This window comes from Lathamus discolor, chromosome 2 (genome assembly GCF_037157495.1).
Source record: "Lathamus discolor isolate bLatDis1 chromosome 2, bLatDis1.hap1, whole genome shotgun sequence".
Lineage (NCBI taxonomy): Eukaryota > Metazoa > Chordata > Aves > Psittaciformes > Psittacidae > Lathamus > Lathamus discolor.
In genome coordinates this window covers 5955002-5982511 of record NC_088885.1, presented here as the reverse complement: position 1 = coordinate 5982511, position 27510 = coordinate 5955002, and the positions used below count along the sequence as shown (strand labels likewise).

Genomic DNA, 27510 nt, shown 5'->3' with positions numbered 1-27510 from the left:
GCCCATCTAATAGACGCAAGGCTCAGAAACAAACAAGAGTACTGAATTTCTCCTGAAGTGCACAGTGATTTTGCCAGTGTTGTGGTGGCTCCATCTCATGGTCACATGCAGATGTTACACTTTAATTTAGATGACTAAAAGACACCTAAAACTTTCCACTTTGAAGACAGTGATGTGTTTCTTGGCTGCAGAATAGAGCTGCCAAAACACTGAAGCACAGAAGGTTGGATGCAATTCTGATCTAAATACCGCAGCACCCAGTCATAGCCTGGTATTATAGAATCAACAATGATTTGGGTTGGAAAAGACCTTTAGAGCATCCAGTTCCAACCCCCCGCCACAGGCAAGGACACCTCACACTAAACCAGGTTGCTCCAAGCCCCGTCCAACCTGGCCTTTAACACTGCCAGGGATGGGGCAGCCACAGCTTCTCTGGGCACCCTGTGCCAGCGCCTCAGCACCCTCACAGGGAAGAGCTTCTGCCTTAGATCTAACCTGAACTTCCCCTATCATAAACCTTCCTAAGCTGTATCTCTGCCAACAACTGAAATTAAGCCATGTTCACACAGACAGACATTCTGGCACAGTAAATGAAGAGATCGTTTGAGCTTCTTTGAATGCTCCATAACATTTCAGATTGTAAGGATGCTGGAATTGGATACACCTTCACCAGCCTGAGAAGTTTGCCTCGGCCCATACTGGAGTATGGGCACTGTGGCCTTAGGTTTGTGTGCAGCTTTTTGCTCATGCTGTACGTCAGCTGGGACCCCACCTGCCTGACACCTCTGGGAAGGATCAGATGTGCTACCTATGAAATCTGTAATCCATCCTTCCTCCTTTCAGTAATGTTCATATCTAGGTTCACCTCTATGACAGACCAACCTCCTTATATAGGAGCACACAGTGGATGGATCTGCTCAGTGCCACATCCTCATGCTCCTTGCTGTGCTCTGTGCAAGGGGAGTAGCAGGAGTTTCAATTCAATTACAACTGACCTGGCTGGAAGGACTCTGGAGCTTGCAACAGTGATAAATAGCAGACTCAGAAGAAGGGATATCCCTAGCAATGGCACTCACTGCATGTATTTGCATCTTGCACCTTTAGAAAGGTTGAAAGATTCTGATGCTGTACTCTAGAGTGAAGGCAAGCTGAGTCACTGCCAGCTGAGTTCAGGTGTTGTGAAACCTTATGTCAGATCAAGCTATAACAACCTGGCAACCCTGTGGAAGGCCAGAATAGAAACGGAGACTGGTTTGTGTTGGAAGGGTCCTTAAAGCTCATCCAGTTCCAACCCCCTGCCATAGGCAGGGACACCTTCCACTAAAGCAGGTTGCTCCAAGCCCCATCCAACTTGGCCTTGAACAGTGCCAGGGATGGGGCAATGGAACCGATTGGAGGATGTGGAAACTGATCATTTTAGGCAGAAAAAAGATCAAACAATATTGAACATTCAAGATTTTACACAGTCGAGCTGAGTGCTTTTACTTAAAATCAACACTAGGGATAAAGTCCTTAACGACCATAGAGAAGCTCTCGCACCCTTCCTTTACTAAATAAGCTATTTCTGTCACGTACATCTTTCATTCTGTGAGGCAGCTCTGTGAAGATAGTGCTCTCTTACTCAACAGATTTGCCCTCTATCACAATCAAATCTGCTGACTTAAATGTCAACAATAGGCTTTGTTTTTGCTTTATAATCCATCAGGGAAATGTGCTAGATCCCATTTCTAATTCTTCAGACAAAACCGATTACTGAAGTCTAGGGAAGAGTCAAATTCTGTGAAACTTGTACTTGCAATAATACAGTTGAGCAGGTGCAACAATGTCAGCACACACCAGCCATGATGGATTAAGCTGGAACAGACAGAATGGTTAGGGTTTGAAGGGGTTAGATCATCTGGTCCCAGCTGCTTACCTGGCTTCTGTCCCAGTGGTGGTCACAGCTAGAAAGGCTGACTGGCTTTTAAATTAATTCTAGATGCACTTACAGACCAGACTGCTAAGCCAAAATGACATCAATTTGCACATAACTTGTTACCACATGTACCAATACCCAGAAGGTGCCATTTATTCTGCCTTGTCGTTGCATTTTGTACGAGTGTGTGATATCTGTAAATGCCTATTTTATATGTGACACATCCCTGGCAGTGTTCAAGACTGGGCTGGACAGAGCCTTGTGTGACATGGTTTAGAGTGTTGTGTCCCTGCCCATGGCAGGGGGTTGGAACTGGATGATCTTAAGGTCCTTTCCAACCCAAACCATTCTGTGATTCTATAATAATGAACATCAGATTTGAAGAGTTTCCTTCGAAAATGTAAACTACGGAATTTTTAACTTTTGTTTTCAATCTCATTATTTTATTAATAGTCATTAGCACAGAATTAAAGACTATCATAAACATTTCAATGGATTCGAAAGTCAGAGGATAGGAGCCAAACAATGAAAATTTCCATGAATAAAACCTACCAAAAATGAAGAATTACTACAGATTAATAGGGTTATTCATAAAGAATTTGTCAGGATACCAGGTAACACTTTAAATGGTGGCAGTTCTCCTGAGATATAGCAGAATTTTATGAATTTAAGTCAGTGAACAAGACCTGAGCTACTACAGGAAGGCTGAAAAAGCACAAGAGGGCAGTGTTTTTTAACATCCTAATGTTTCCCCTCGAAGTTGTGGGCTTCGACACCATCACTTTCAGCTTCCTAACAGTAAGCTTGTTGTTTCTAATCACCCTTTCCAGATTTCAGACCAGCCCTTGAGCAGTCCTGACAGAAGACTGCATAAAAGCAACTTCTGACCAGTACTAAACCATTTAAAATACATGGTACTATTTCCATATCAAAACAAAATCTTCATTTGAATTCCTGTCTTCAAAGCACCTAACGCTTTAACTTGCATTGAGCTAAAGCAAGCAAGCAGTTTTGTACAAGATAATGAATTTGTTACAATCACCATGCAGTCTCAGCACACATAGTAGTACAAATAACAGATCCTAAAGGCAAAGCTGTAACTTACCTTCATATGTGCAACAGCTCTTGAGATTGCATATGGTGTCAAAGGAATTCTCTAGTCTTGCAAACTAACTTCTACAAAAGCAATTCTGATTTTCTCTGCTATTGTCACTATACACAGTCACTACTTCTTAAGCCTTTTCTTTTCATTGGAGTTTTCTTCTGCAATTCATCATATTTAGACCAGTCTACACTACAGAGCTTTGGTGCTACTGCTCTGTCACAGTGGAGTGTGAACAAAACACACCCAAATTTAATATAGCCATAGAATCACAAAGACTTAAAAATAACATAGGTTGGAAGGGACCTTTGGAAGTCATTTGGTCCAAGTCCTTTCTCACAGCAGCCCTAACTTTGGGTTGCTCAGGGCCCCATCCAGCTGAGTTTTGACAATATCCAGTGCTGGAGATCCCACAGCCTCCCTGGTCAAACTGTTCCAGTCTGATAAATAACAAATAAATTCACAGCAGATAAATGTACCACTTTTATTTATCGGCAAGTGTTTTGCACTGCTTAGCTCCAATACTGCAGTGAAATATAGGAGTGCTTTTCTACATATGCATAGTTCCACTGAAATTAACAGCATTACTGGCGGGGAGTTACCCAATTTGAAATAATAGCATGACACAGAATGTCTGAAGTTAGTCGTTTCTACAAGCTTTTGCAGGCTGAAAATCCACAGCAACATTTTACCACTTGCTCTGAGCCTGTTAATACTCATGTAATAAAAATGCTATGGATCTATGTATGCATACAGAAAATGCAACTGTGAGAAACTAAGTAGTTAGCTAAGACTGACAAGCAGGAATATTCAGGTTTATCACTGTGATGTTCTACCATTGTAACAATGTCCACTAACACTCTTGCTAGTCAAATGAAATAGAAAAGGTTTTTATAGAAATATATAAGGCTTACTTGTGTTTTGTCATCTTTAGGTCGTGGCAAAAATGGCTTAAAAACCTTGCATAGAATAAGTGCATAACTGCATGCTCCTTTCCTCCGACGTACAAATCCACAGGCATCCAGTAGTCTGCTAAGTCACTATTAAAGGGCCTGGAAAAAAACCACCACAGGTATAATAAAAATACAGCGTGAAAAAGAAAGATCAGCTGTACTAAAGTAGCTCATCGTACTTGACTGGACACTACTGAGAGCAATACATGTGCAATAGAACTTTCATTCTGCTATCAGATCTTTTACATTTTTAAGTGGTATGCTTATGAAATGATAGGCAAAAATTTAACTCCCACTGAGATGCAGAGCCACACAAATACTATGTTCCCATACTTTAGACAAGCAACTAAGATCTCACATACATTACCTGAGTGATGGAAATACTTGCTTTTCTTTTTAATAAATACCCTGTGGTGAGCCTTTGAATTTCTTAGTATTTATCAAGTGTTACATACAAATATATTAGACTGAAAGACAAAAGATATGCACACTCAAAACTAGGGGTTTTTCTGTAGGTTTTGGGGGGTTTTGGTTTGGGTTTTTTCAATCATAGGTTTGCATTGTTGCCATTAGGGGGTAATGAAGCAGTTTAAGGCTGCAAAACACTCCAGAGTCAGATGGGTCATTGCACTCCAATTGAAGGATGCTCAATGAATGTACAGTGAATCTGTCATTTACAGTGTATTTACTATGTCATCTGGGGTCACCTGTATGGTTTTCTAGCATTCCTTACTGCTTCATTAAATATTGTTATGTGTTCCGTAATGGACTCTTGCCTTCAAAATACCGTATGTATGTGTTTTTAATGTATACTTTGTGGACCTGTTCCAGCAAATGTATGTTTGGTCAGTCTGATTATTCCACCTGTAATCTTTGTAAGAGCAACACCTTTTTTCCTCACAGATGAGCCCAGAAGAAAACTGTGGATCTGGGATACATGTCTTTAATGGAAGAAATCAAAACCAACCTGTTCACAGGGTTCCAAAATCAACAGAGTAATTATCCCAAATTCTAGACCTGTGAAATACAGCTTATGGAAATAAAAGGCTTACATCTAAGCAGCTTAGCTAAAAAGTCCAAATAAATAAATCAAGTTGAGGTAGTGATCTAATGCAGAAGTTCATACGAGTGTTCTTATTTCAATATAAATCAGATTTAGCTACACTAAGCTGTTACTTTGACAGGTGTATGTTACATCCAACTAGTTCTTCAACTTCAGGAAAAGTCCCTCTTGCCCATGCATAAGGGTATTTTCACCTGTCATTGAAGGGGAAGCAATGCGCCTGACTTAACAACATTAGTAATAAATTCACACTATCACTAGAAAATAATTCACATTAACATGAAATAAAAGTGTTCACAGAAGATTTTTCTTTAGTTTAACTGAACTAGTGCTGCAAAAATAACTGGCCCAGGTATACTAAATCTCTCGGTATGTGGTATGTACCCGGAGACTGCTCTGGACAATAAACAAACACATCCTCATACGGCCCTAGCTGATGTATCAGTATCTCAAAAATATCTTTTTCTCTTCCTGAGACTACATAGTAGAGCTGTTCCACTAATTCTTCTCTGGTGAAAACAGCGCTATCAGCAGTGCTACTACAGGCACACTATGAAGCAGAAAACCAGCTAAAATGACTACGTTTACCTTACACACTTTCTATGCTGCAGCTACTAATACCCAGCATATGAAAAACATCCTTTTATTATTTATGCATTCAGTAGAAGTGCCGACACAGGAGGAGCCTGCTGTGATGCCACTTTGCTTTAGGCCTGGGTACGAGGACGTAGCAAGTCAACAGAGTTCAAGAGGAGAGAAATGAAGGTGCTGTTCTTGGCAGCTGGGTGTGACACTGGACTATTCCTCTTCTAACTGGTGGAAAAGCACTGTCTGTCCACACATTGAACCACTCAGTGCATTGCCAGGGAGGGCACAGTCCACACAACTAACTGCATTCTCTGAGAGCCGTGGTAGGCTATCATTCTTCATGGCACCCTCCACTAAGGACAATCTTTAGCTCCTCAGCTGAACATTTCTTCTGTGCCCTCTCATGCAAACTTCTGCCCCTTGCTCTGTAGCTCCTGTGCTTACAAAATTGCACCTACACATCCTGATTTTGTAGATCTCCTGGCATGGAAGCAACCAAAAGCCACTTTTGTAGAGCAGCTCCTAGTCTCCCCTGTGCTATGCTTAGGCTGGAGGGCAGGCACAAAACTGGGGCAGCACAGGGGTTTATGCAGTCTCCTACTAAAGGCAGGTAGAAGCCAGAAGCACCAGAGTGCCTGGCCTCTTCCTTCCCTTCTTCTCTGTGAATTGACTTGCCCCCAGCCAGCCCTGTACCTGTGGCACTCACCTCTCTGTGTTGTGAGGGTCGGTGTACCTCAGGTAATACCAAGCCGAATCCACAAATGTATCCATGGTATCGACTTCTCGCCGTGCCGTTGCCTTACACCTGAGCAAGAGAGAAGGAGAAAAGCTATATTTAGATAAGTGACAAGCTTGGGGAAAAAACCCAAACAACTGTGTACAGAGTGGTCATGAAGACATCTAGTTTGAAAAGTGGCCTGATCAGTCTGAAAAGTCACAAGCTCAGAAAAAGTCCAACACTAGCAACACGGCCATCTCTCCTTCCCTCTCCCTCCCAAATCAAACAAAATGCAACCAAAAAGAAGCTTGAACAACTATCATAGAATGGCTCTGGCTGGAAGTGACCTTAAAGCTCATCCAGTTCCAACACCCTGCCATGGGCAGGGACACCTTCCGCTAGACCAGGTTGCTCCAAGCCCTGTCCAACCTGGCCTTGAACACTGCCAGGGATGGGACAGCCACAGCTTCTCTGGGCACCCTGTGCCAGCACCTCAGCACCCTCACAGGGAAGAATTTCTGCCTAACAGCTCATTTCAACCACCCCTCTGGCAGGTTAAAGCCATTCCCCTTGTCCTGTCATTACATATCCTTGTCAAAAGTCTTTGTGAGAAGATACGGCAACAGCTCCTCTACAACAGCTACCTGCACATCACTCCCCTATTCCAGAACACTTAGCAAAGGTAAGTAAGTACAGCACAATCACCTGTACACTACCCAAAAAGATATTCCTTAGACATGCATCCAGCTGGAAGGCAGGCTTTAATATTAAAAAGCAGCAGCATTGCATTGCACTGCTGATGAAAAACTTCTCTGGGGCGAAAACTTCTACCAGTTCTTTCTCCAGAACCTGTGTGCAAACTCCAGCGTACACAGTATCTAAGGAGCGTTCAAGATCAGGCAACTGATCTCCTACTTTAGGCTGTTTTATTTCTTAAACAGCTGGACTACAAACAATAAAGATTACAGCACCGACAAGATGCAGGTATTTACTATCTCCTCCAATCTGAATTACATGCTGTCATCTAAACAGTGAATGTGATTCTTCATGATAAAGAAACATATAGCAGAGGAAACACTTTATTGCTGGACTATTGCTAAGAAAATGAAATGATGCTAGTTTCTTTAACAAAAGGAAGGTTTATATGAACTCTGCTGGTGAAAGATAACGAGAATTATTGTTGTAAATTAAATGAGAAATACTGTTGAGAAACAGGAGGCAGAGGAGAAAATAATTCTGTTTTCACTGTTTTCTTAAAAACAGAGAACTTTGCTTCAGCTTGCTTATGAAGAAATAGCAGTGGATGTACGTTATAAAAACGACCCTATGCTGGGTCAGACTAAAGATCATTCTGGAGTGGCATCCTATTTCAGAGCGGTGAGCACAAGAAAGAGGCAGGTACAAAGCATTCCATGCAGCACTGGCTTACCTCGGGCAGGAACAGTTCACCCATTCTGGAACTGTTTCTAAAGGTGAGGCTCCCTTTCCTGTGAAGGTGGTGACACTGGGCAACACCACAGGTAAGTCTTCATAAGGTACAGGGACAGTACCACACGTCTGGCAGTGAATGATAGGAATAGGTGTTCCCCAGTACCGTTGTCGAGATATTAACCAGTCTCTTAATTTGTCACTCGTTAGGTCTCCACCTATTCTTTTCTTTCTGGCCTGCTGGGTAATAGCTTTTAGAGCCTCCTGCCGAGTCATGCCTGTGATCTGATGAAAACCACAGAGAAGCAGTGTCAGCGAACATGCAAGAACAGGGTCACAAATGTAATTTCTGAGAGTCAAACTTTATGAGCCTCATTTAATTTCCCTCTTCCAACTACAGTCTCTCTCCCAGAGACTACTCACATACCAGCTATTCATTTAAACCCGTTTGCTCAGAAGATAATATTCTTCATGGCCTGAACAGAACAAGGCTGGGAGTCCTGTAAACCCCTTCAGCCCTTATTGGCAGATACTTGCATTTACTGCCGATACTTGTAATCAACTGCTAAGTGCTGAAACTTCCAGAGTATCACCAGCGCAGGGTGGAGAATGAGGAAATGCAAATGGTAAACCAGCTTCCTTTCTCCTGTGTTCATTTTAGGTTTTCATATTCTTGCTTTCACATACATCTTAATGCCTTAGACCCTGTCATGTAAGAGAATATGAGCTTTGTGTGTGCTATCAAATGCATTTTTTCAAGAGCAATAACACCGTACGTATCTTGATTAAAAGTAAGATTTATGCCACTTCAGGCAGATATGCTAGCATAAAGGCTTACACCACATTTCAGTGAATGCATGGAAACAGGGCTAATACGTTAACTTGAAAATCTATCGAGACGAAGACATAAGAATCAACTTTTAACATGGGTTTAACCATTCAGTTTCCATTATGAAACTCAGTCCAATACTGTACATTCCTCTCTTGTACAAAAGGAAAGAACTCATTTTATTGCTACGAAAGAGCCAACATATTTCATCATTAAGTTATTCCTAGAAATTTGGTAGCATAACTCTGGCTTGATTCTTAAACAAAAAAAAAATAAATCCCTTTAATCATACAAAGTATTTGGCACCCTTGAGAAAACAGATTCAGTTTGCATCAAGTTGGAAAGAACTCCATATTTTTATACCCACCTCTGCAGAATTAATGACTTTCTCCAAACCATCTGGCAATGTCTCAATGACTTCAGTAAAAGAAATGCCCAGATTCTTAGCAACTGCAGCATCTTCTGCACTAGTACTAGGAATTCCTAGGAGGGGAGAAAAAATAAATCATTTCTGGGATTGACTAACATGGATATCAATCATCAGTTTAAAGACAGAACATTTGATTTCAATGATGTTCTATAATTATTTATGTTTGCCCAAGAGATTTCGAAAGTCTAAGAAAAGTACAAATGTTTTCATGCTCTTTAAGCAATGAAATTAGAGCAATAACTACAAACACATTTTCTCAGTTTCTCTGTAATCCAAATGTTCATTAATGTCCTAACTCAGAAAAGGCTGAAAATTTGATGGTTCCAAAAAAGCCTAAAAATAAAGCTACAAAATCTGGAAAAATAATAGAATTTTCAATAATTATATTACATAAACATTATGTGTTTAAATAATACAAATTTGAATTCTATCTGCTACTACAAGAAACATACCAGTTGAAACAGTCCTCTTGTTTCAATAGGAATTTTAACTTCTAATTTCTTAGCTTATGAAGATGTACCACAACACAACAGTCTCTAACATTGCTATTCCTTTAACTTATTATGAAAGACAGTATTAGTTTATAAATTCAGGAAAACAAGTCAAATATGGTTAATTTTCTATTCAGAAACTAACAATTGAGAGCACTTCTTACTGCAGTCCAAGTCAGTTATATAAAGACAGTCCTTAGGGACCCTGATGCTATCTTTCCCTTTGCATCTTATTATTTGGGACTGTCATACATAGTTCTACTTTAGAGGACTATCCTTCAGGGTGAGCTAAGAAATTTCTTACCTTTATTATGACATTCAATCTAAAACAACATTGAGATACTAACAGATGGTTATTTTTCCACAGAGATAAATCCTTCTGCATATTTTTTCCTTTTAGGGAAATACTTTGAACAACCCCCCACAATTCTGCTGCTGTTAAAATGCAAAGATACTTATTCCAACAAGCTAATGCCAACAATAAGCCAGTGAAAACTACAGAAAAAACCTCTCAAAATATTGCTGAGCCCATTAGAACTATTAACACACAAACAACTTCATTCAAAACCAGTTTAACAATCATCTTTGTTCAGGCAATGAAATGCCTGCTATACATTAACTCTGTCAATATATGGAAGTTTGGAAACAGAGAACTAAGGAAAACTCCCCTGTGAAACTCCTTAACTACAATTGAAATGGCTCCTGCCATTTCAAGGCCCTATTACAGAATAATGTATGTATCTGTCTTTATTTGTCAGAAAGCCCTGCAGCCTGCAATGGTGGCTTCACAATTTGCTCTACAAATGGGAAAAAGCAGGTACCACTTTTGGTCTTCCTTCATTTGAAAAGGTGATGCTATTTACGTACATTTGCAAAGCTCAACAGCTGGCAGCCAGAACTTCCTCGGAAGAGCTGGGCTGTTAGCAACAGACATAAGGCCAAGGTATGTGCCAGTGAGCAAGCTGGAAGCTTTTAATGAAAAATAAGGTTAGGTATCTCAATTATTTGGTTTCTATTACATGAGGAAACATTCTGGTTCTAAAACCAGATTCATTTCTAAGTGTAAGATGCAGGCATATTATAAGTAAGATATACAGCCTAAGTCTAGAATTTCCATCAGTGTTGTGAGGGTCATCCAAGACATTTTGAACAGTCAGATGGTTTTATTCAGTCCAGTTGTTGTGCAGGGGCAACCAATATTGGCACTGATGTAGAAAAGCAAGTAGCAGTTCCAGGGCAGGAAAGAAGTACCAACAGGGAGGGAACATAAGAGAGTTTAGCGATAAGGAAGGCAGTGGAAAAGGGGAAAATAAGACAACTATTTCTGATTAGGACTGCTACAGAATATTGCCTGTAAGACCATAGCAAAATGCAAGAGTAATCAAAAAGCTCAGTGAGTGTAGATTAAAATGGACACCATTTTTAGAAGTTAGTACAATTTTAGTTATAAAGAAAGTCACGTCATCTAACCCTATGTACTCAGCTGTCCAAGTTGAGGGGCTAGGCTCTCCATGCAGGAAAGGAGTAAGGCAGGCTGCTTCATAGGGCAACTTTGAGAACAGAAGCCCACTTCAGGTGATTCATAGCATCTTCTAGCAACACCTTTCCCCTCTGTTTATGGATCCTCAATCCTAAATAAGGCTCCTTCTTCCTTCAGAAATAAAGGATCCAACAGAATTGTCCATAACTACCTGAACAGAATTATTATTCTGAATTATTTTACTGACCTCAACACAAGTATTATCAAAATCTAACTTGGAATTTTTGTACATTTACTGTCTGAAAAACAGCTCTATGATGATGCACAGAATTTGCGTAAGCATAAGACACAAACTGAGCTAAAAGTCTGGGTTGTTTGCAAAATAAATGAAACAACGATGCTGCTCTCTTTTGACTAAGGACAGTGAGAAAGAGCCAAATGCATGCACACTGTGGGTAATCAATCTTCTTGAGATATGCAGATCCTCAAATTCAGCTCATTAAATGTCCTAATTTTATAATATTTGCATTAAAATTTATCATCCTGTAAATCTCTTCTCCCCCTGGATAGATTCCACATAACTACTTTTCCCTTCCTTCTTCATTAACGAAGAATAGGAATTAAGAACAGAGTTCCAAAGTCCAGAAGACAGCTGCCGTGTCCAAAGATTTACAGTATCCTGTGCTCCAACACAGCAACTGAAAATTGTGCTACTCCACTTACAGATTGTCACATACCTATTTTAGTATCAAGATAATTCTCAAAATTGGGTTTTGCTGAGATGACTACAGGAATCTCTTGATGGGTGAGCAAATTCACAGCTGTCACTGAAGTGAGCGAGTCTGAAAACAAATTGAATGATGGTGGTAAGTAAAACACGACATGATACACTAAGAACATGACTTACTGTTAGAGCTCAGTTCATCTTAAACATGCATGAAATTGAAATTACTTTTTTGTTTCGAAAAGAAAGAAAATGAAAAGCCTAATCACATTTCTAAAAAAACTCATGCTTATAACAAATACCTGAATAAAACAGAGGAAGATCTGGATTATAATAAAAAAATTGAGTCCTTGGCCCAGATGCAGGCCTGCTGCAAAGTTGTATGAATTTGCTCTAGCAAGCCCTGAGTTACTTACTAAAATGCGTTATTACAAAATTATGCAAAAAATCCAGTTATTCAGATGAAACTGAAGGGGAGCACCTGTCTTCTTACAGAAGAACTACAAAGCATGAGAAATATTGACCAGTGTGATAAAACCCAGCTAAATAACCTATTGATTTCCAAACAGAATAATCACATTAGAGATACACAAGGAAGGAGAGAGACAAGCGAAAGGGGAGAGACAAATGAAGAGAATCAAGACTGAGAACTGTCATAAACTGGAATTGATTTACAATGCACAGCTAGGGTGGCTCAGCAAGAAGAAAATCAAATCTGAATACCCCAAGTTCTGAGGATTCAGCCTCCAGATTTTGATTTGTTTCTGACTTTTTCAGTGCCTTTAAGTTGATGATAATTAAAATAATCAACATGCAGACTGCTAAGAGCTTCTTTTCACCTATCTTCATAGCTGAGCTAAGGAACGCCTTAGGCTTGTATTGCAATGCATAAAATCTGCTCGAAGCATAGTAACAGTCTTGTAGAGAACAGGGCTACTGTATCCCATCACTCTTCTTAACATAAATGATGTATTTATTTCTGATTACTACTTTTTCAAATTTCAGGTGTCTGAGATAGCTATATTCTAGAGAAAATTTCTTACATTCAAATCAGTGCACAAAGCTTCTTCCCTTTGCTTAAAGAAATAACAAAAGAAATCATTTCACTCTTTTAAAGGCCTCCTGAACAGGAAGCTGAGAGGGTAGGACAGTCTCCTCTTAAAAATAACTGCTCTCTTCCACCCAGAAATAATTTCTATGTTATGCTGGCACCCAAAATAACTCCAGTTTATGAAGGCACTCTTCCTTCTGCTCATTTCCTCATATCATTATTATAATAGCTGCAAAGAGATGATACTACAGTTATAAATGTAGAAGCATGTATGCATAGTATTATAATGAGATAAACATTTGGCCCTTATGTTGTTCATTGTCGCAGACACCTCATGCTGTCAAAGCTAGACTTACCAGACTCTAAATTTACACACATTTTTCTAGGCTGAAAACCTCAATGTTTGAAAACTGGTTGCTCATCTCTATATAAATAATAATAGCCTAAAAGAGAGAGCTGCACTCTTTAAGAGTAAAGGTATTAGAACTTCAAGTTACTTTGCTATACAACAGCTTTTTTTTTTCCCCTCTCCTAGAAAACATGAAAACATACCCTCCTAATTATTTAAATGAGAGCACAGTGAAGAAGGGGAGTTACAAGACTACCCTGTTGAAAAGAAAAAAAATATAATGAATTACATTAAAATGTTGATGTTACTGGTGAATTTTTGTCCAAAATCTTGGTTAATGTGAAAATAAGGTCTATTCAAAGCCATCCAAAATCTCTTTTTTACTTAATTGCCATTGTTATTCCTTCATCTGTCCCATGGCTAAAACGCAAATCTGAAAGTCCACATAGAAATTCTTCTCCTTGTGTTCTCTTCTTCGGAAAATACCACTCTGTGCCTCTGAAATGCTCAAGAAATAGTAAGAAAAGTCCTCCAATTTCAACTAAAGAAATCATAAGTGTATTTACAAGTAGAAGGAGCACACAACAATAGCAGTTACTAGAATTGTGCTTCTTTTTCAAGGACTTATGACTGTCACTATTCTGAATGTGAATTTCTTAATTTAGCTCAACCAAAAGCTGAAGTTTATTGTTAACAGACACAAAAAAGCTGTTCCAAGTGTTTCCATGCAAAAACAATATATAAAAAATATGCTACTGTCTCCTTACTAAAATAAAGTTTTGCACTTGTGTGGTTTGGCTAAAAGCACAAGACCCAACAAAGATACAGGCACATGTATAGATACGTGTTTCTGTGGTTAGTGCTTTGATTTGGTTGAACTCTAAGAACTGCAAATTTGTCCCTTTATTTCTTAACAACAAATCTTTAGCCCTTCTCAGCTCTGAGACAAAGGCTCTTCGTACTCAGCACATTCAGGCTCCATTTCTTTCTGCTAGCAAGCAAACTTTAAGGATACAGAAATTAATAAAGCAGGTTCTGTGCAACCATCACAATTTCCCACAAGATTCCTGCTTCACTGTTGTTGACATGCAGAGTTGGTGGTAGGAGCTTTCAGGAAACCAGTTAAAGAATTACCACTCATTTGTATCCTCTGCCATGACCTGCCATACAGATACTCCGAATTTACTCCATTAGTCTTGTACTAACCAAGGATTTGCACAGCAGAGTATTATTTTGCTCTCTATCAATGATCCACTTTGCTATGTATTAGTGATCTACTGTCCTTTTATATTCCCTACGACACGATGAGGTCAAGATTGGTGCAAAAGTTGGCTCTGCTGTTTTTGTGCAAGCGAATAATTACCATACGGCTGTGAGATTTTCCAGTGTGCTGACACAGAGCTTGACTACTCACTTCTGGCACATGAGGAAACAAAAATCTGTTCCATTGCTTTCATACACTATGAAGTGTTAGAGCTATTATAAAAGGATGAATTCTAACATAGCTGCTCTTAGCACACCTGTAGCCAGGACAGGCTGATGTGATCCAGTTTGATATATACAAAGAATCAAAAGACCTGTTCCTTCTGAACAGGAACAACTCCTGCTCAGACTGACACACGCTGTCTGAAAATCATCCTCTAAAATTGTTGTTCTACAACAAAATGCAGTATGAGAAAAATATCACCTTTCCCTGGGATGAACTCCCTCTGGAAGACTTCCTTGAGACTGCTATTACCATGCAACAGTCTGTGAGTTGGTAAGATATATAAATGAGAAGCTCCATAAATAGCTTCAGGTGTATAGGTGTAAGCTGCTAGCTTCTCTCCTGTTACTTTGCCATCAACCTGAAAAAGAGCAGAAAATTTCCCATTGGAAGTGCAGTGGTTTTAGATTCCCCTTCCTTTTATGCATTTAACAAACCTACATCACTCTACAGAAAGAGACAGTTCTCAGTATCAAAGCCAGATGCATTCCCACTATAGGGAGTTTCCAGAATCGAACCTTGAGAAAGTTCCTTTGCAGCCTTGCCTCAATTTATCCAAATACATCTATATTTTTTCTTTCTAAAATCATATGTAATATTACATTGTGCTACTCAGCTAGATTCAACCCTTAGTTAAGTAACCTGAAATCCTATTCACTTTTAATATGCATGCCTTGTTTCCAAGAAACAGAAATTATGTTACCTCTGAAATCTAAAGAGGATTTCAGATGTTCTCAGTTACCAGGCTTTCCACTACACTTCTCTGGTGAAGTCAATGCTGCAGCTTACATACAAGAATAATCAAAGGTGGCACAACATTAAAACACCTGGACCTAAAATATAAGCAATAAACTTACAAGACCACTTAAGAATTACCTCCTGGCAAATTACTATCAACAGGCTTTATATTTTAGGTCAAGTAACTGTGGAGCTTATTATGGTCTTAGAGATTTTTCTACAACACATTTATAGACCTTTTTAGAAACAACCGTTAAACCAACTTAAATACAAAAACGCACCTAGCAGTGTGCAACTCAGAGGTATTAGGAGCATTTAAGCTGTCTCAATTTGAAGTTCCCCAAAATTCAGCATTTTAAAATAAGGAGTTACTTCTAAAATGTTAGAGCAGAGTAAAATAAGCACAATAAAGCTTTGAAGCGCAAGGGCTGAAATTCCATCAGGGCCTCTGAAAATCTCTTCTGTCATGATCACATTCAAGAAGTTTTTTGCATTTCTTGAGAAAAATGAGAAAATCTGAAGTCCTTCTGAAGATAATTATAATTTTGTAAGGTTTCTTTTTCCTTCCTCTCCTTTCTTTTTACCTAGACTTCTCTGTACGTTCATCACTACCTACCTGACTGGTTTTCATTATTTTAATTATGTAGTAATTGAAATAATTATGCAGTAAATGAAATACTGGACAAATGTAAGTAAAGTGACTTGCCTGAGGTTAGCCTGGATCTGACACAGAAGGTGCTGTGCAGAGGAGTGAAAGCCCAACTAGAACCCAGCTGATTTGTGCAACGCCATTTGATACTGCTCCTGGCACTGCTCCCCTAAATGTCCTGGCTTTTTCTTATTAGTTGGCATAAATGCACACAGCCAATTTGCATCTGATGTTGCACCTGAACACAAACCCTTCCTAAAGGAGGATAGCAGGGAGTATCTCTTAAACCCACAAATGGTGCTCTTCAGGAATCTGTGCTGGTCTGAGCATGAACCTACATTAATCTCTTTTAGTATGTTTCAAGCTATCTAGATCTGAAAATCCATTTCCATCACACATTTCAGGGGCTGTGATTAGCCCAACCAAGACAGCATCATTGAAATTTGACTCACCTTTAGCAAGAAGTCAAGAAAGCATCCAACACAATCACCTATCCAATTTGCTTGCATCTCTTTTATACCATACCACTCAGGGAGGTCAGACAAAGCATCAAACATAGCCTGATGCAATAGAAGAAAGAATGAGGACATTCAGCTTTTGTAAGCATACAAATTAAGACTGTGGTTTTAATTGTAACTAACACCAAAATGATAAGGTCCTGGAAAAACCATAGGATGAGGTATTCTTATACTAATGCTGATGCAAATTCAGAGGTATTCAGAAGGGTTTAGAGAACAAGTCCTGTGAAGAGAGGCTGAGGGACCTGGGGGGTTCAATCTGGGGAAGAGAAGGCTCAGGGGGACCTGATCGCTCCCTACAGCTGCCTGACAGGAGGTGGTAGTGAGGGGGGGTCGGTCTCTGCTCCCAAGGAACAAGGGACAGGACAAGAGGAACCGGCCTCAAGCTGCACCAGGGCAGGTTTAGATGGAGCTGAGGAACAATTCCTGCCCCAGAGGGTGCTCAAGCATTGGAACAGGCTGCCCAGGGCAGGGCTGCAGGCACCGTCCCTGCAAGTGTTCACACACAGTGGAGACGAGGCCTCAGTGCCATGGGCTAGTGGTGGCCTCAGCAGTCCTGGGGAATGGTTGGACTGGATGAACTTAATTGTCTTTTCCAACCTGGTTATTCCATAATTCACAAAGTCAGCACCACTAAACCTCCAAATTCCTCATATTCCACAGAATATGAGAAGGATTTGTGTTCTACATGTCTGTACAGAAAAACCCAACCAGTAAACCAAAAAACAACTAAGAAACTTATCAGTATGGCAATGGTCAATTAGAGTGGCAGAATTTTGTAGGCCCTGCCACTTCCTCCAGTATTTATATTAAACACACATATACTAACTTGTTGCTGTGAAAAAAATCGAGATGATTTAAGGCAAAACTTGAGGTTTCAAAGTTGTTTCTACTGTATTTTGTTAAAAAAAAAAAAAAAGGATAACTTTTCAGTTATTTGGATGATTCTTGAAAAGTAAAATATGAAAAATATTGTATAAAATCAATTTAGCAAGAACAGGGACTCTGCAAAGACTAGCCTTACAGATTCTGATTTGAGGACTGCAACTGCAGTCAGCCAACTGCATAAAATACCCATAACACCCATTCATAGGTAAACACAGAAAATACTAACATTTCCAGATAGATTTTTCCAATGAATCTGCTACAGATTCACCTGGGTAACCACAGCAACTAAATGTTTTGGCTTAAACATCTTAAATGCACAGACAACAATTTGATTAACAATGCCATCAGTTAAGGCACTGCACTTTTATCAAGGAAATCTGTCAAGAGAAAAATAACAATTAAAATATTCTTCAAAAATCCATAAAAGCTGCTAAGACCATTTCAGATGTACTTCACAGTTTAAAAAGGGGGTCATGATTACTTTCTTACTTCAACACAACCAAAATGCTTTCTGCTAGGTGTTTAAATCACAGCCAATATTTCTGCCCTTTGAAAGGAATCCATTGCCAATGGTAAAGTGCAATATGAGCCAACACTGCTTGCTTTGTTTGCATTTTGTATTTCAAGAGCTGGCGCAGTAACAATAAAGAAATCAAAGCAAATTCACAGAAGATCTGGACACAAAAGAAATCTAAAGAATAGTGTGTGTAGGAATGAAACACTGACTTCTGTAACACACGAGACGACTTCACAGCCCATTACTGATCACGAAAGTCCCTGTTATTATTTGACTAGTAGTTTAAGCACTGCAAGTGAAGATTTCCCCTTACTTTTTATTCAGGTTGTGAGATACAGGAAAAACAATGAAATGATAAATGGGTGAAGGAGGGGAACACAGATGACTAATAATGTCATTGATATGCAGTATAAATAGGTTAAATAGCTGCAACAATAATTTGTGGATACTCCAAGCAGAAAGTAAGGTGTATGCCTACACATTCAGCCATTATTGCCAACTGGTGATCTGCATGAAGATTGAAGGGTTAGCAAATTCACTAAGTGTACTTTAAGTACGTTCAACATCTGAGCCCAGCTTGGGTAAAAATGCTCTCTACTACTGCAGCATCCTGAGCCTTCAGGTGCCTGAAAATAACTGTAGAAAAGGTACTATATACACATTCATGGTAAGCCCAACCAACCGAGGAAAAAAGAGCATCAAGATCCATAAAGAACCTAATTGTTGTACTCATTTATCATTAGAAGCACAAATATGTGAAGTCTTTGAACAGCAAAGATATTCAAGAAAAGTTGTACTGGTGAACAGAACAGGCAGCACAGCCAGAAAACATGCACCTGAAGTACCTTGGCTGTGTATGAAGAATGAGAGTCATCAGGCAGGATTTAGAAAGTTGTTATCTTTATTATGAATGGACCTAGCATGAGACCTGGATTTCTTCTCCCTAGATGGTGGTGGCAATTTGTTCACTTGAATCCGAGGCTCAGGAAAAGGGTCGTAGAATCATAGAATTGTTTGGGTTGGAAAGGACCTTAAGATCATCCAGTTCCAGTCCCCTGGCCATGGACAAGGACACCTCACACTAGACCATGTCACTCAAGGCTCTGTCCAGCCTCACCTTAAACACTGCCAGGGATGGAGCATTCACAGCTTTCCTGGGCAAACCCATTCCAGTGCCTCACCACCCACACAGTAATGAAGTACCTTGTTATATCTAAGCTAAACTTCCCCTGTTTAAGTTTCAACCCATCAATCTTTGTCCTATCACTACAGATCAAAGATCAAGGTCAAAGATGACTTTTTAATATCTTCTTGGGAATAACTTTCTCAATCTGTACTTGGAAGTCTCAACACAAAGAACACTCACATGTAATAAAAACTCCACCCAGATAAAACAGGAAATTGATACTTTCACCTTAAAGAGCATAAACCCCAGAATTTCGCTGAAGAACTCCTAGGTGTGGAAGCCATACTGTTCCATCATAATCAAAAGCTGAGCTCATAACAAAATCCAGTGTTTAAATAACACGGAAACATTTTTAAATCACAGAAAATCAAAGAGAGTATGAAATAAAGTAAACGAGAAGGTCCAATGAATCTTCACTGCTTATGCCATGCCCATAAGTCCAACAGGTGGACTAAGTGAACAAGTTTCTAGCTCAGAGATTGCACAGCTAGAAACTCAGAATATGCAGACGAGCATTTGATGGTACACATGGGATGACAACGTGTGAATGCAGAATTAGTTCACCCACCTCTAATTTATGCTTTTTGATTTCTTCAAAACTTAATCCCATACCAATTACTTAGATTTCAGGGATAATAATTTTTATATACATGCATACCCAGGGATAATTGTCACATATTTATTGTAGTGATAGGACAAGGGGTAACAGGTTAAAACTTAAACAGGAGAAGTTAGATTGGATATAAGGAGGAAATTCTTTCCTGTTAGGGTGGTGAGGCACTGGAATGGGTTGCCCAGGGAGGTTGTGATTGCTCCATACCTGGCAGTGTTCAAGGCCAGGTTGGATGAAGCCTTGGGTGGGATGGTTTAGTGTGAGGTGCCCCTGCCTATGGCAGGGGGGTTGGAACTGGATGATCTTAAGGTCCTTTCCAACCTTAACTATTCTATGATTCTATATTATTATTTAACTACATATTACACAAACATCTACATATATTGAAGACTATGTTCAGCTTGATGAATACTTTTGGATGAAAAGTCACCTCTTTTAAGTTATAGCTTAAGGTCCCCAAACTGTATTCTCATACCTTTGCATAAGCTGTAGTTTTGATGAACCACTGTTTGAGGTATTTCTGTTCCACTTTTGCTCCTGAACGCCATGAGCAACCATTGTCATCCACCTGCTCATTAGCTAGAACAGTCTGATCCACTGGATCCCAATTCACCAAGGCCTAAAAAATGTTGCAGGAAAAATTAATATTTTCAGCAGCTATTTCAAACTTCAGATACCAAAAGAATTATCCAGAAACACTCCTTGGGCCACTGAATTGTCTACATTTTTCATAACATCCATTTAAACTTTTTACACTTCGCCCTTTTATCTGTGACCTACCAGTAGTACTACACCATACCTTTTATAAAAGGCTTCTGAAAATTCATTGGGAAATTACAAGCAATCAATATATTCCACTATTACTATTTTCTAGAATTTCAGAAAACACAGCTTCTTCAGTAATGCTACAACACATTATGAAACTGGCGCTCCAGCATGTTACAACATTAACTATTGAATCTTTCTGCAGGTTGCCATTTAAGATCTCTGAATACACCCTGCCTACAAAAACAGAAGTAGCTCAGTAACACCCTTCTATTCCAAATGCCACCTTTCACCATCACCTTCTTTTGCTGGGTTCAGAGAATAATTACAGTACACCCCTGATTATACCCTATCAGGTTTCTTGGTTTCTATGGAATACAAATGAAATGTCAAGGCATATTTAAGAAATTCTAGTTTCCATTTCAAGTTAGAAACATTCATTAAATTTCAGCTTCATTTAGGCACAGCTGTTCAGGTATTTTGGAACTGCATTGCCTTGGCTATGCAGAGAGTTCTTTGGAATGCTCATTTAATGCCTTTGTTTCACCTCCTCCTCAAGAAGTTAACTGAATCCTTCCCTTTTCAGATAGCCTGATGTATATTATTTAGAAAATATTATAAGGTAAATAATTTCTTAATGTACTGCTAACAAATAAACAGCTGTGATGGTCTTTAACTTCTAATATTTCCATTATATTTTAGAGATCACAAATAGGTTCCAGGAATTGGATAGTTAGGCACATAATCTCCAGTTATCCTACCCAATGCTATCAATTTTGAGACTATATCACACTAATGTTACACAGTTAAATAATCTCACTGCTGAAGAGACTCCTAATGATCATCTTATCCTACATGCTTTCATGGGAGGGAAGTTAAGACCTAGTATAATCCATGTTAAAGCCATGAAATAAACTAACAGCTATATTTGGATCCCGCACTTCAATATAAATCACCAACAATAAATATTTCTGATTTGATTTGCTACAACACCCATTCATGTTAGTTACATGGAAAATTCAGTTATATATAAAATTCATCCTATTTTGCAGAGATTTAAAACCAGTAGAGGACAATCCATTTAATGAATGTTAATGGATGATCCAGAAGCAAGCCACAGTCACGAGTGATTTGAATTAGTGTACTTGTAAAGTATAGTCAAAGTTCGTACCTACCTCCTTTTGATACACTATTCCAGCTTCAAAAAGCTTAAGAAAGAGATATTGTGTCCATTTGTAGTACTCTGGTAAACAAGTGGTCACTTCCTGTAAAAATGAAGTAAAATAAAAATCCCTGGAACTATCCTTACTATTTCCTTACAGCATTTTAACTTACACAATTAACTCAGGAGTGTACAACGCGCAGCACAGAGAACACATAAATGTTTGTTTGGATACGTATTTTTGCACAGCAACCAATGAAATGAAATTAAAAACAAACTCCCATTTTGTATAACAGGTTAATTAGACTAACCCATATAAAAAGTGTTTTTCTTTCATTTTTCAACCAGCATTAGTGGATTTGTTTGCATGGTCACAGTATCTTGCAAGCCACTGCTTTAGTGCCACACAACTACAGAATAGTAATAAAAACATTCCTTACCTCAAAGAGTTCACTTTTAAGATAAGTACCTGCAAAGATGCTTGAGCTAGCCCAGATGCAGTACAGCTGAGGCAGTAAGATGTTCTGCCCAGCCTAATTAGCCTTGCAGAGAAGAGGCTTTATCAGCCTGGAAAATTCACTTTGCTGCAGCTTAGCCATTCTGCTTCCAAAGGTAGTTCTTTCATGGCTAGCTCAAACATCTGTGCAGTTGGAGACCACATAACACAGGTATATTTCAGGCATCATACAGTTTTTCCAATGAAAAAACATATCTATTTCAAGTGGTTACCTTTCAGGTCACACTTACACCAGTTAATAAGGCAGGCTTTCTAGGTAGCATAACTCACAGCTAACTTTCCAAACTTCTTTGTGTTTTGGGGAACACTTTTTAGCTGTTTCAAAATTTTACCTTTCCAAAACACTAACTACATACCCCTATTTCAATTTCACTACTGTTTAAATGGGGTAGTTGTAAAGCATTAAGGCACTTCTCACAAGTATTCAGAAATCAAAGTTAATTAACCAAAATATGGTTCACTAGAAAAGTGAAGGAAGCCTCAAAGAAAAGGCACAGACTTGACAAGTGACTTTTCTTTATGTACTTATTCAGTACTGCCACTTCTAAACCTCTTCTTCTGAATGGAAGGGTTAAATAAAAGTTCCTTTTCTTGAAAGGCAATCTATAACATTCAGCTCCTGTGTGTTCCATAATACAGCCCACAAGTATGATTTCAGTATTGAAGTATTGCTGTATTACACATACAGAAAATCTGAGATACCAACAGTTTTAAATGTAAGAAAATAATTGTCAAGAATGTGAGCAGTGACCCTTCCCCAACAAATCTTTTCAGAGCAACTTTTTGGCTACCAAGAAAACTAAAATCTTACTAAACCACCTTGACATATATATGACAGTTAAAATATAGTTTTTTAGACTTATGATTCACCCTCAAGATTAAAGAAAACAGATGGCAGGTCTCAGACTGTAGAAAACTAATCCTTTTCCTTTTCAGATCTACAATACTGCTATAAAAATCCAAGATTAGCATCTCTAACACTCTATTCAGAATCATATTAAGGTGATAAGCAGCAGTTATTGCTGATAATGTAAAGGTAGTGACTGACTTTGATTCTCTTTGATATTGTAAATGTAGTAACCCAACAATTGCTTAAAAATTGATATCTTTTTTATCTTGAAAATTACATTAACTTTTGTCTGACTATATTAGCTTGTATTTGGTAAGGTTTTAAGATGAACACCTGATTCTCAGGCACTAATGTATTTAGATAAAATTTGCATTTTCCAAAATGATCATGACAGAAACGCCTACAAAAATGCAGGCTTATGTTCCAAATTCAGAATAACAGAACCAAACCACCACTTCAAGTTACCAGCTTTCAACCCTTGAGTATATTCTAAATACAGGCACATAGAAAAAAGCACTCCTCAAAACACATACACCTTAAGCATATGCTATTTCGTATATTATCTATTCAGACTAATGCTTAACTTCTAAGACAGAACATCGCTACTTTGAAAGAGCTGAAAACGCAACGCAAATGAAAACCTGAAATTAAAGATTCTCCTAACCCTTGACATTCTCAGGTGATACCAGTGTGTCCAAAGCTGTAAAAAGCTTGAGATAAGACCTATTTTATAGTTTAACAACTTAAACTGGTCACCTTCAAAGGCCTCTATATTGTCATATGTAAAATAGTGAAACGGAATGCTTTTCAATGTTCCATCACACAATAAAATAAAGCAGAATCCCTTAGAAAAGAATATCTTACCCTTTCCCACGTAAAAGACAGACCTAGCGCATCAAACTGTTCTCTCATGTGTTGGATATTGCTGCAAAATAATAATATAAAATTAACTTAAAATACTTCTGCTGTGGTTATAATCAGGTGCTTATAAAGTTCTGAGAAATCAAAAGCACTAATTAACCTCTAAACAACACTGTTATCTTACCAGAAGCCACACTCAAGGAACTGCCAGAATACTCAAATAACACTTTTCAAAGTCCCTAGTGTATTCTGGTTCAATTTCAATGCTGTGTATTACACAAGACAAGTTTTCTTCTCTTGATCTGAGCATACTAAAAAGCAAATACAGTACCACAGTCTGAGGGAAACATTCCTGAAGCAGCACATCTCATTATTTTTAATTACCTGTACTGCAGCTGAGCCCTCTGAAATCTTCACAATGCAGCAGGCTGCGCTTTCACCATCACCTTAATCCTGCTCTATTCTGACAGTACTATCCTGGCTATATTTTACTTTGGCTCTGGTGTTTGTGTGCTTATGGGATGAGCAGAATCAGCTTTTCCCTCAACTGAAAAACATGCCCTACATAAGGTGCTCCAAAAAAACCTCCCCAGTTTTCCTGCTTCCTTCTGATCAATAGGCTGATCAAGCCAATACTGTGGCTGCAAAAACAGCAGAGCCAATGCAAAGGAGGTGGTGGGAACATATGTCCTGGGAGGTGACAAGGAAGCCCTAAACTTGTGGTGCCAGCACAGCCATGAACTTAAGTCAACTGCAAAACTGTAAGGACAGAGCTTACTCCAGATGGGTTATATTAAAATGTAAACCAAGATACATCAGAACATACAGTGAAGCTTTAGCTTGAAAGTGTACTAAACACAGTTTACCAGTTTGCAGTTTTTTGGGTATTAACTAGTGAGCTGCTGTGAATTGCTTAAAATTTTTTTATGGACTTTTAACTTTCTACTAAGATGCATTATGTCAGATAAAGTATCACCTAGCCTCACAGTGGCTAATTTGACAGTCACGAAGCCGAGCACTTAATTCTCATCCACGACAAACTTGCGCTGCTGAATAACTGTAACTGAATAATGCAAGTGTCCAGCACTAACAGCTACAGAGCCCCATTTACAGCATAAAAAACCTGCTGTACACCTCTCCTGGTATGTGTACCAGGAAATCCTCTTACGGACTCACAGCTTCCACTGGGAGAAGCCATCCTTTCAGTAGTACTGTTTATATTAAAGTCCCATTCAAAACGAACTGTACCAATAATAAAAATAATTCATATTTCAGTGTACTTTCAAACTTCTGCCACTATACTAACTCTTAATAACAGAAATTTCGGTATTTTCTATAAGTAACTCAGTCTTCAATGTGGTTTATGGGTTTGGTTTTTTTTCCTTAACTTTGAGAATATAAGAAGTAATAGCCAATTTGAGCATTTTAAATCACCTCTTGAGAAAATTAGGATGCTCTGAAATTTGGTTGCTCACTCCTGAAATAACTAAGCTCAAAGGCTTACAGTGTGCCCCCTTTTACAGCTGTGTCTGGCTCTGCACCAGGGATGACCCAAGCACATCAGATTGCTATCACACCATCCCAGCTCCACTTTCAGTTCAGTCTTCCCTGCTGCAGGCATGAGAAATATTCAGGACAGGGGCCATGGAGAAGACAGGAGACAGCAGTTACTACAGAGGTCAGAATTTAAACTGCCTGTGTGGTGAACCAACTCCCTTCCTTAGCACAATCAAAATAAAAATGGGTATGTAAACAATTTTCCTATCTGGATGTTATTATAATCAGTCCCAACAATGATGAGCTAACTTTTCTCAGTCTGTTGTTGTAATATTGTTATCTAGCTTAAAACTAGACTATCACTCTCTTCAGTACTAAGGAAATTTTCAATGCAAGATTTTCTTCCTGTATAGAACACCTTGTATTTGTAACAACTACTTGAACTACTTTTAAGTGTGTGGAACAATGCACGCTCACTTACAAGAAAAGAGAAAAACAGGACAGCACAGAGAATACCAGAAGAGAATCAGCTAAACCTGTGCCCTGCCACATGCTTTTTTGATATGACCTAGACAAACTGCTAAGATGAAACAGGCTGAGCTGATACGGTTTTCTGCTATTGCAGTCGCTGCCCCACATGCTCACTGCTTTTCTTTAGAGCCAATTCAACTCAGTCAGCTGTGCATGGTGACTTTACAGACTTCCAAAGAAAAAAAGGGGGTTTGTGTCTTGATAGTAACTGGTTCTCACACATGCTCTTATCTAAACCATAAAGGAAATATGTGAATGAGCATAACTAACTCAGAATTTGTGCATGACGCACGTATGCGTTCTCCCTAAATTAAGTCCGTTGCCATCCTATTTTAGTTGGAAAAGTATCAAGTATCTTGATGTGGGACCAGAAGCACTATCAAAGAAGGAAATGGATCAAGATCCAGGATGCTACCACAGCTACATTACTGCATCCAGAGCACAACAAAGGGCTTCCCTTAGGATCGGCTTCTGAGTCATTTATAGAAACTATTAATTTAAATCAATATTAGGGAACATAACACTGAATTCTGCTTATCATTTTCCAAAACCCAGTCTCAAATGCAAACTATCCTTCTTCTCTTTTGCATGGTACTGAAACTGCTAATAAATCTAACCACGTAGCTCAATTTTCAACAGCGTATTCCACACTAAGATTTACCTCCCCATAATGAAATTCCCATTTATTTCTTACTTGCTGATTTGGGTGTTTGGGAAATGTCACTCTTTCAATATTTTACATTTTTACGATTTAAAATCCATTGAGATTAAAACCTTAAAAATCATCCTGATACATTTATTTTTCAAATCGGATTCCTCTGCAAAGTCCCATAAACCACCGGTAAACAATCCTGCTTCTTTCTGTACTGTATTTCTTCTTCTCCTATACTGGTTTTGCTCTGTTTTGTTGCTTTATGGGGGCCACAGGACAGGTATTCAGTGGAAACATTGTATTACTAAAATTCATTATAAACTACCTTTGTGTCCAGCTTGCAGGGTGAAGCCCATGTTCAACTGCAGCATTTTCTGCTGGTAAACCGAATGCATCCCATCCCATTGGATTTATCACCTGTCAGCAAAAAGGAAATACACAATCACACAGGCCTCCAAATAATGTACAGTGGTTTGCAGCCAAATAAATGGTGTTGAAAGAGATATACCTCTTTCCTGTGTAAGTGCATATTATATAGAAAAATAATCTAGCAATTCAGTAAGTATTCAAAAAACCTGTTTAATAGGCAAGGAAAGAAAGGCCAGTACTTAAGATGCTGTCTTTAGACACATTCGATACATGATAAAAATGATCCCATTTCTTACACCTACAAATGTGCTATAAACAAGGTAATTACCCTTAAAGTTACCCAAGTTCAACAACAGCAAAAGGTGATTGACTCCCTAGCTCCCTGCTTTCCCACATTGCAAGTGTTACATGGAAAATCTCATTTGGAGCCTAAACCATTTGTGAACACTCCATTGAAGCACACACACATCTCCCTCTTCCCACCAGTAACTAAAACTATTGGCAAAATTCTCTTATTTGAACCCCCTTTGTTTAGACAAATGACTTCTTTTACTAGAAACTGATGCACATTGAGATTCATTTTTGTAACA

At 38.8% G+C, this 27510-nt stretch overlaps 1 protein-coding gene across 3 annotated transcripts in view; it reads right to left on the bottom strand.

The window, feature by feature from the left end:
• LARS2 (leucyl-tRNA synthetase 2, mitochondrial) overlaps nucleotides 1-27510 on the bottom strand; it is a 57054-nt gene that overhangs the window by 23090 nt on the left and 6454 nt on the right. For all 3 annotated transcript variants that reach the window (XM_065665595.1, XM_065665594.1, XM_065665593.1), the window contains 11 exons: nucleotides 26877-26968; nucleotides 23875-23935; nucleotides 21657-21746; nucleotides 20192-20335; nucleotides 16447-16554; nucleotides 14809-14968; nucleotides 11735-11839; nucleotides 8964-9079; nucleotides 7769-8052; nucleotides 6328-6426; nucleotides 3932-4069 (listed from right to left, as the gene is read on the bottom strand). In XM_065665595.1, the coding sequence (XP_065521667.1) occupies nucleotides 3932-4069; nucleotides 6328-6426; nucleotides 7769-8052; nucleotides 8964-9079; nucleotides 11735-11839; nucleotides 14809-14968; nucleotides 16447-16554; nucleotides 20192-20335; nucleotides 21657-21746; nucleotides 23875-23935; nucleotides 26877-26968 (1397 nt within the window). The remainder of the gene's footprint in view (nucleotides 1-3931; nucleotides 4070-6327; nucleotides 6427-7768; nucleotides 8053-8963; nucleotides 9080-11734; nucleotides 11840-14808; nucleotides 14969-16446; nucleotides 16555-20191; nucleotides 20336-21656; nucleotides 21747-23874; nucleotides 23936-26876; nucleotides 26969-27510) is intronic.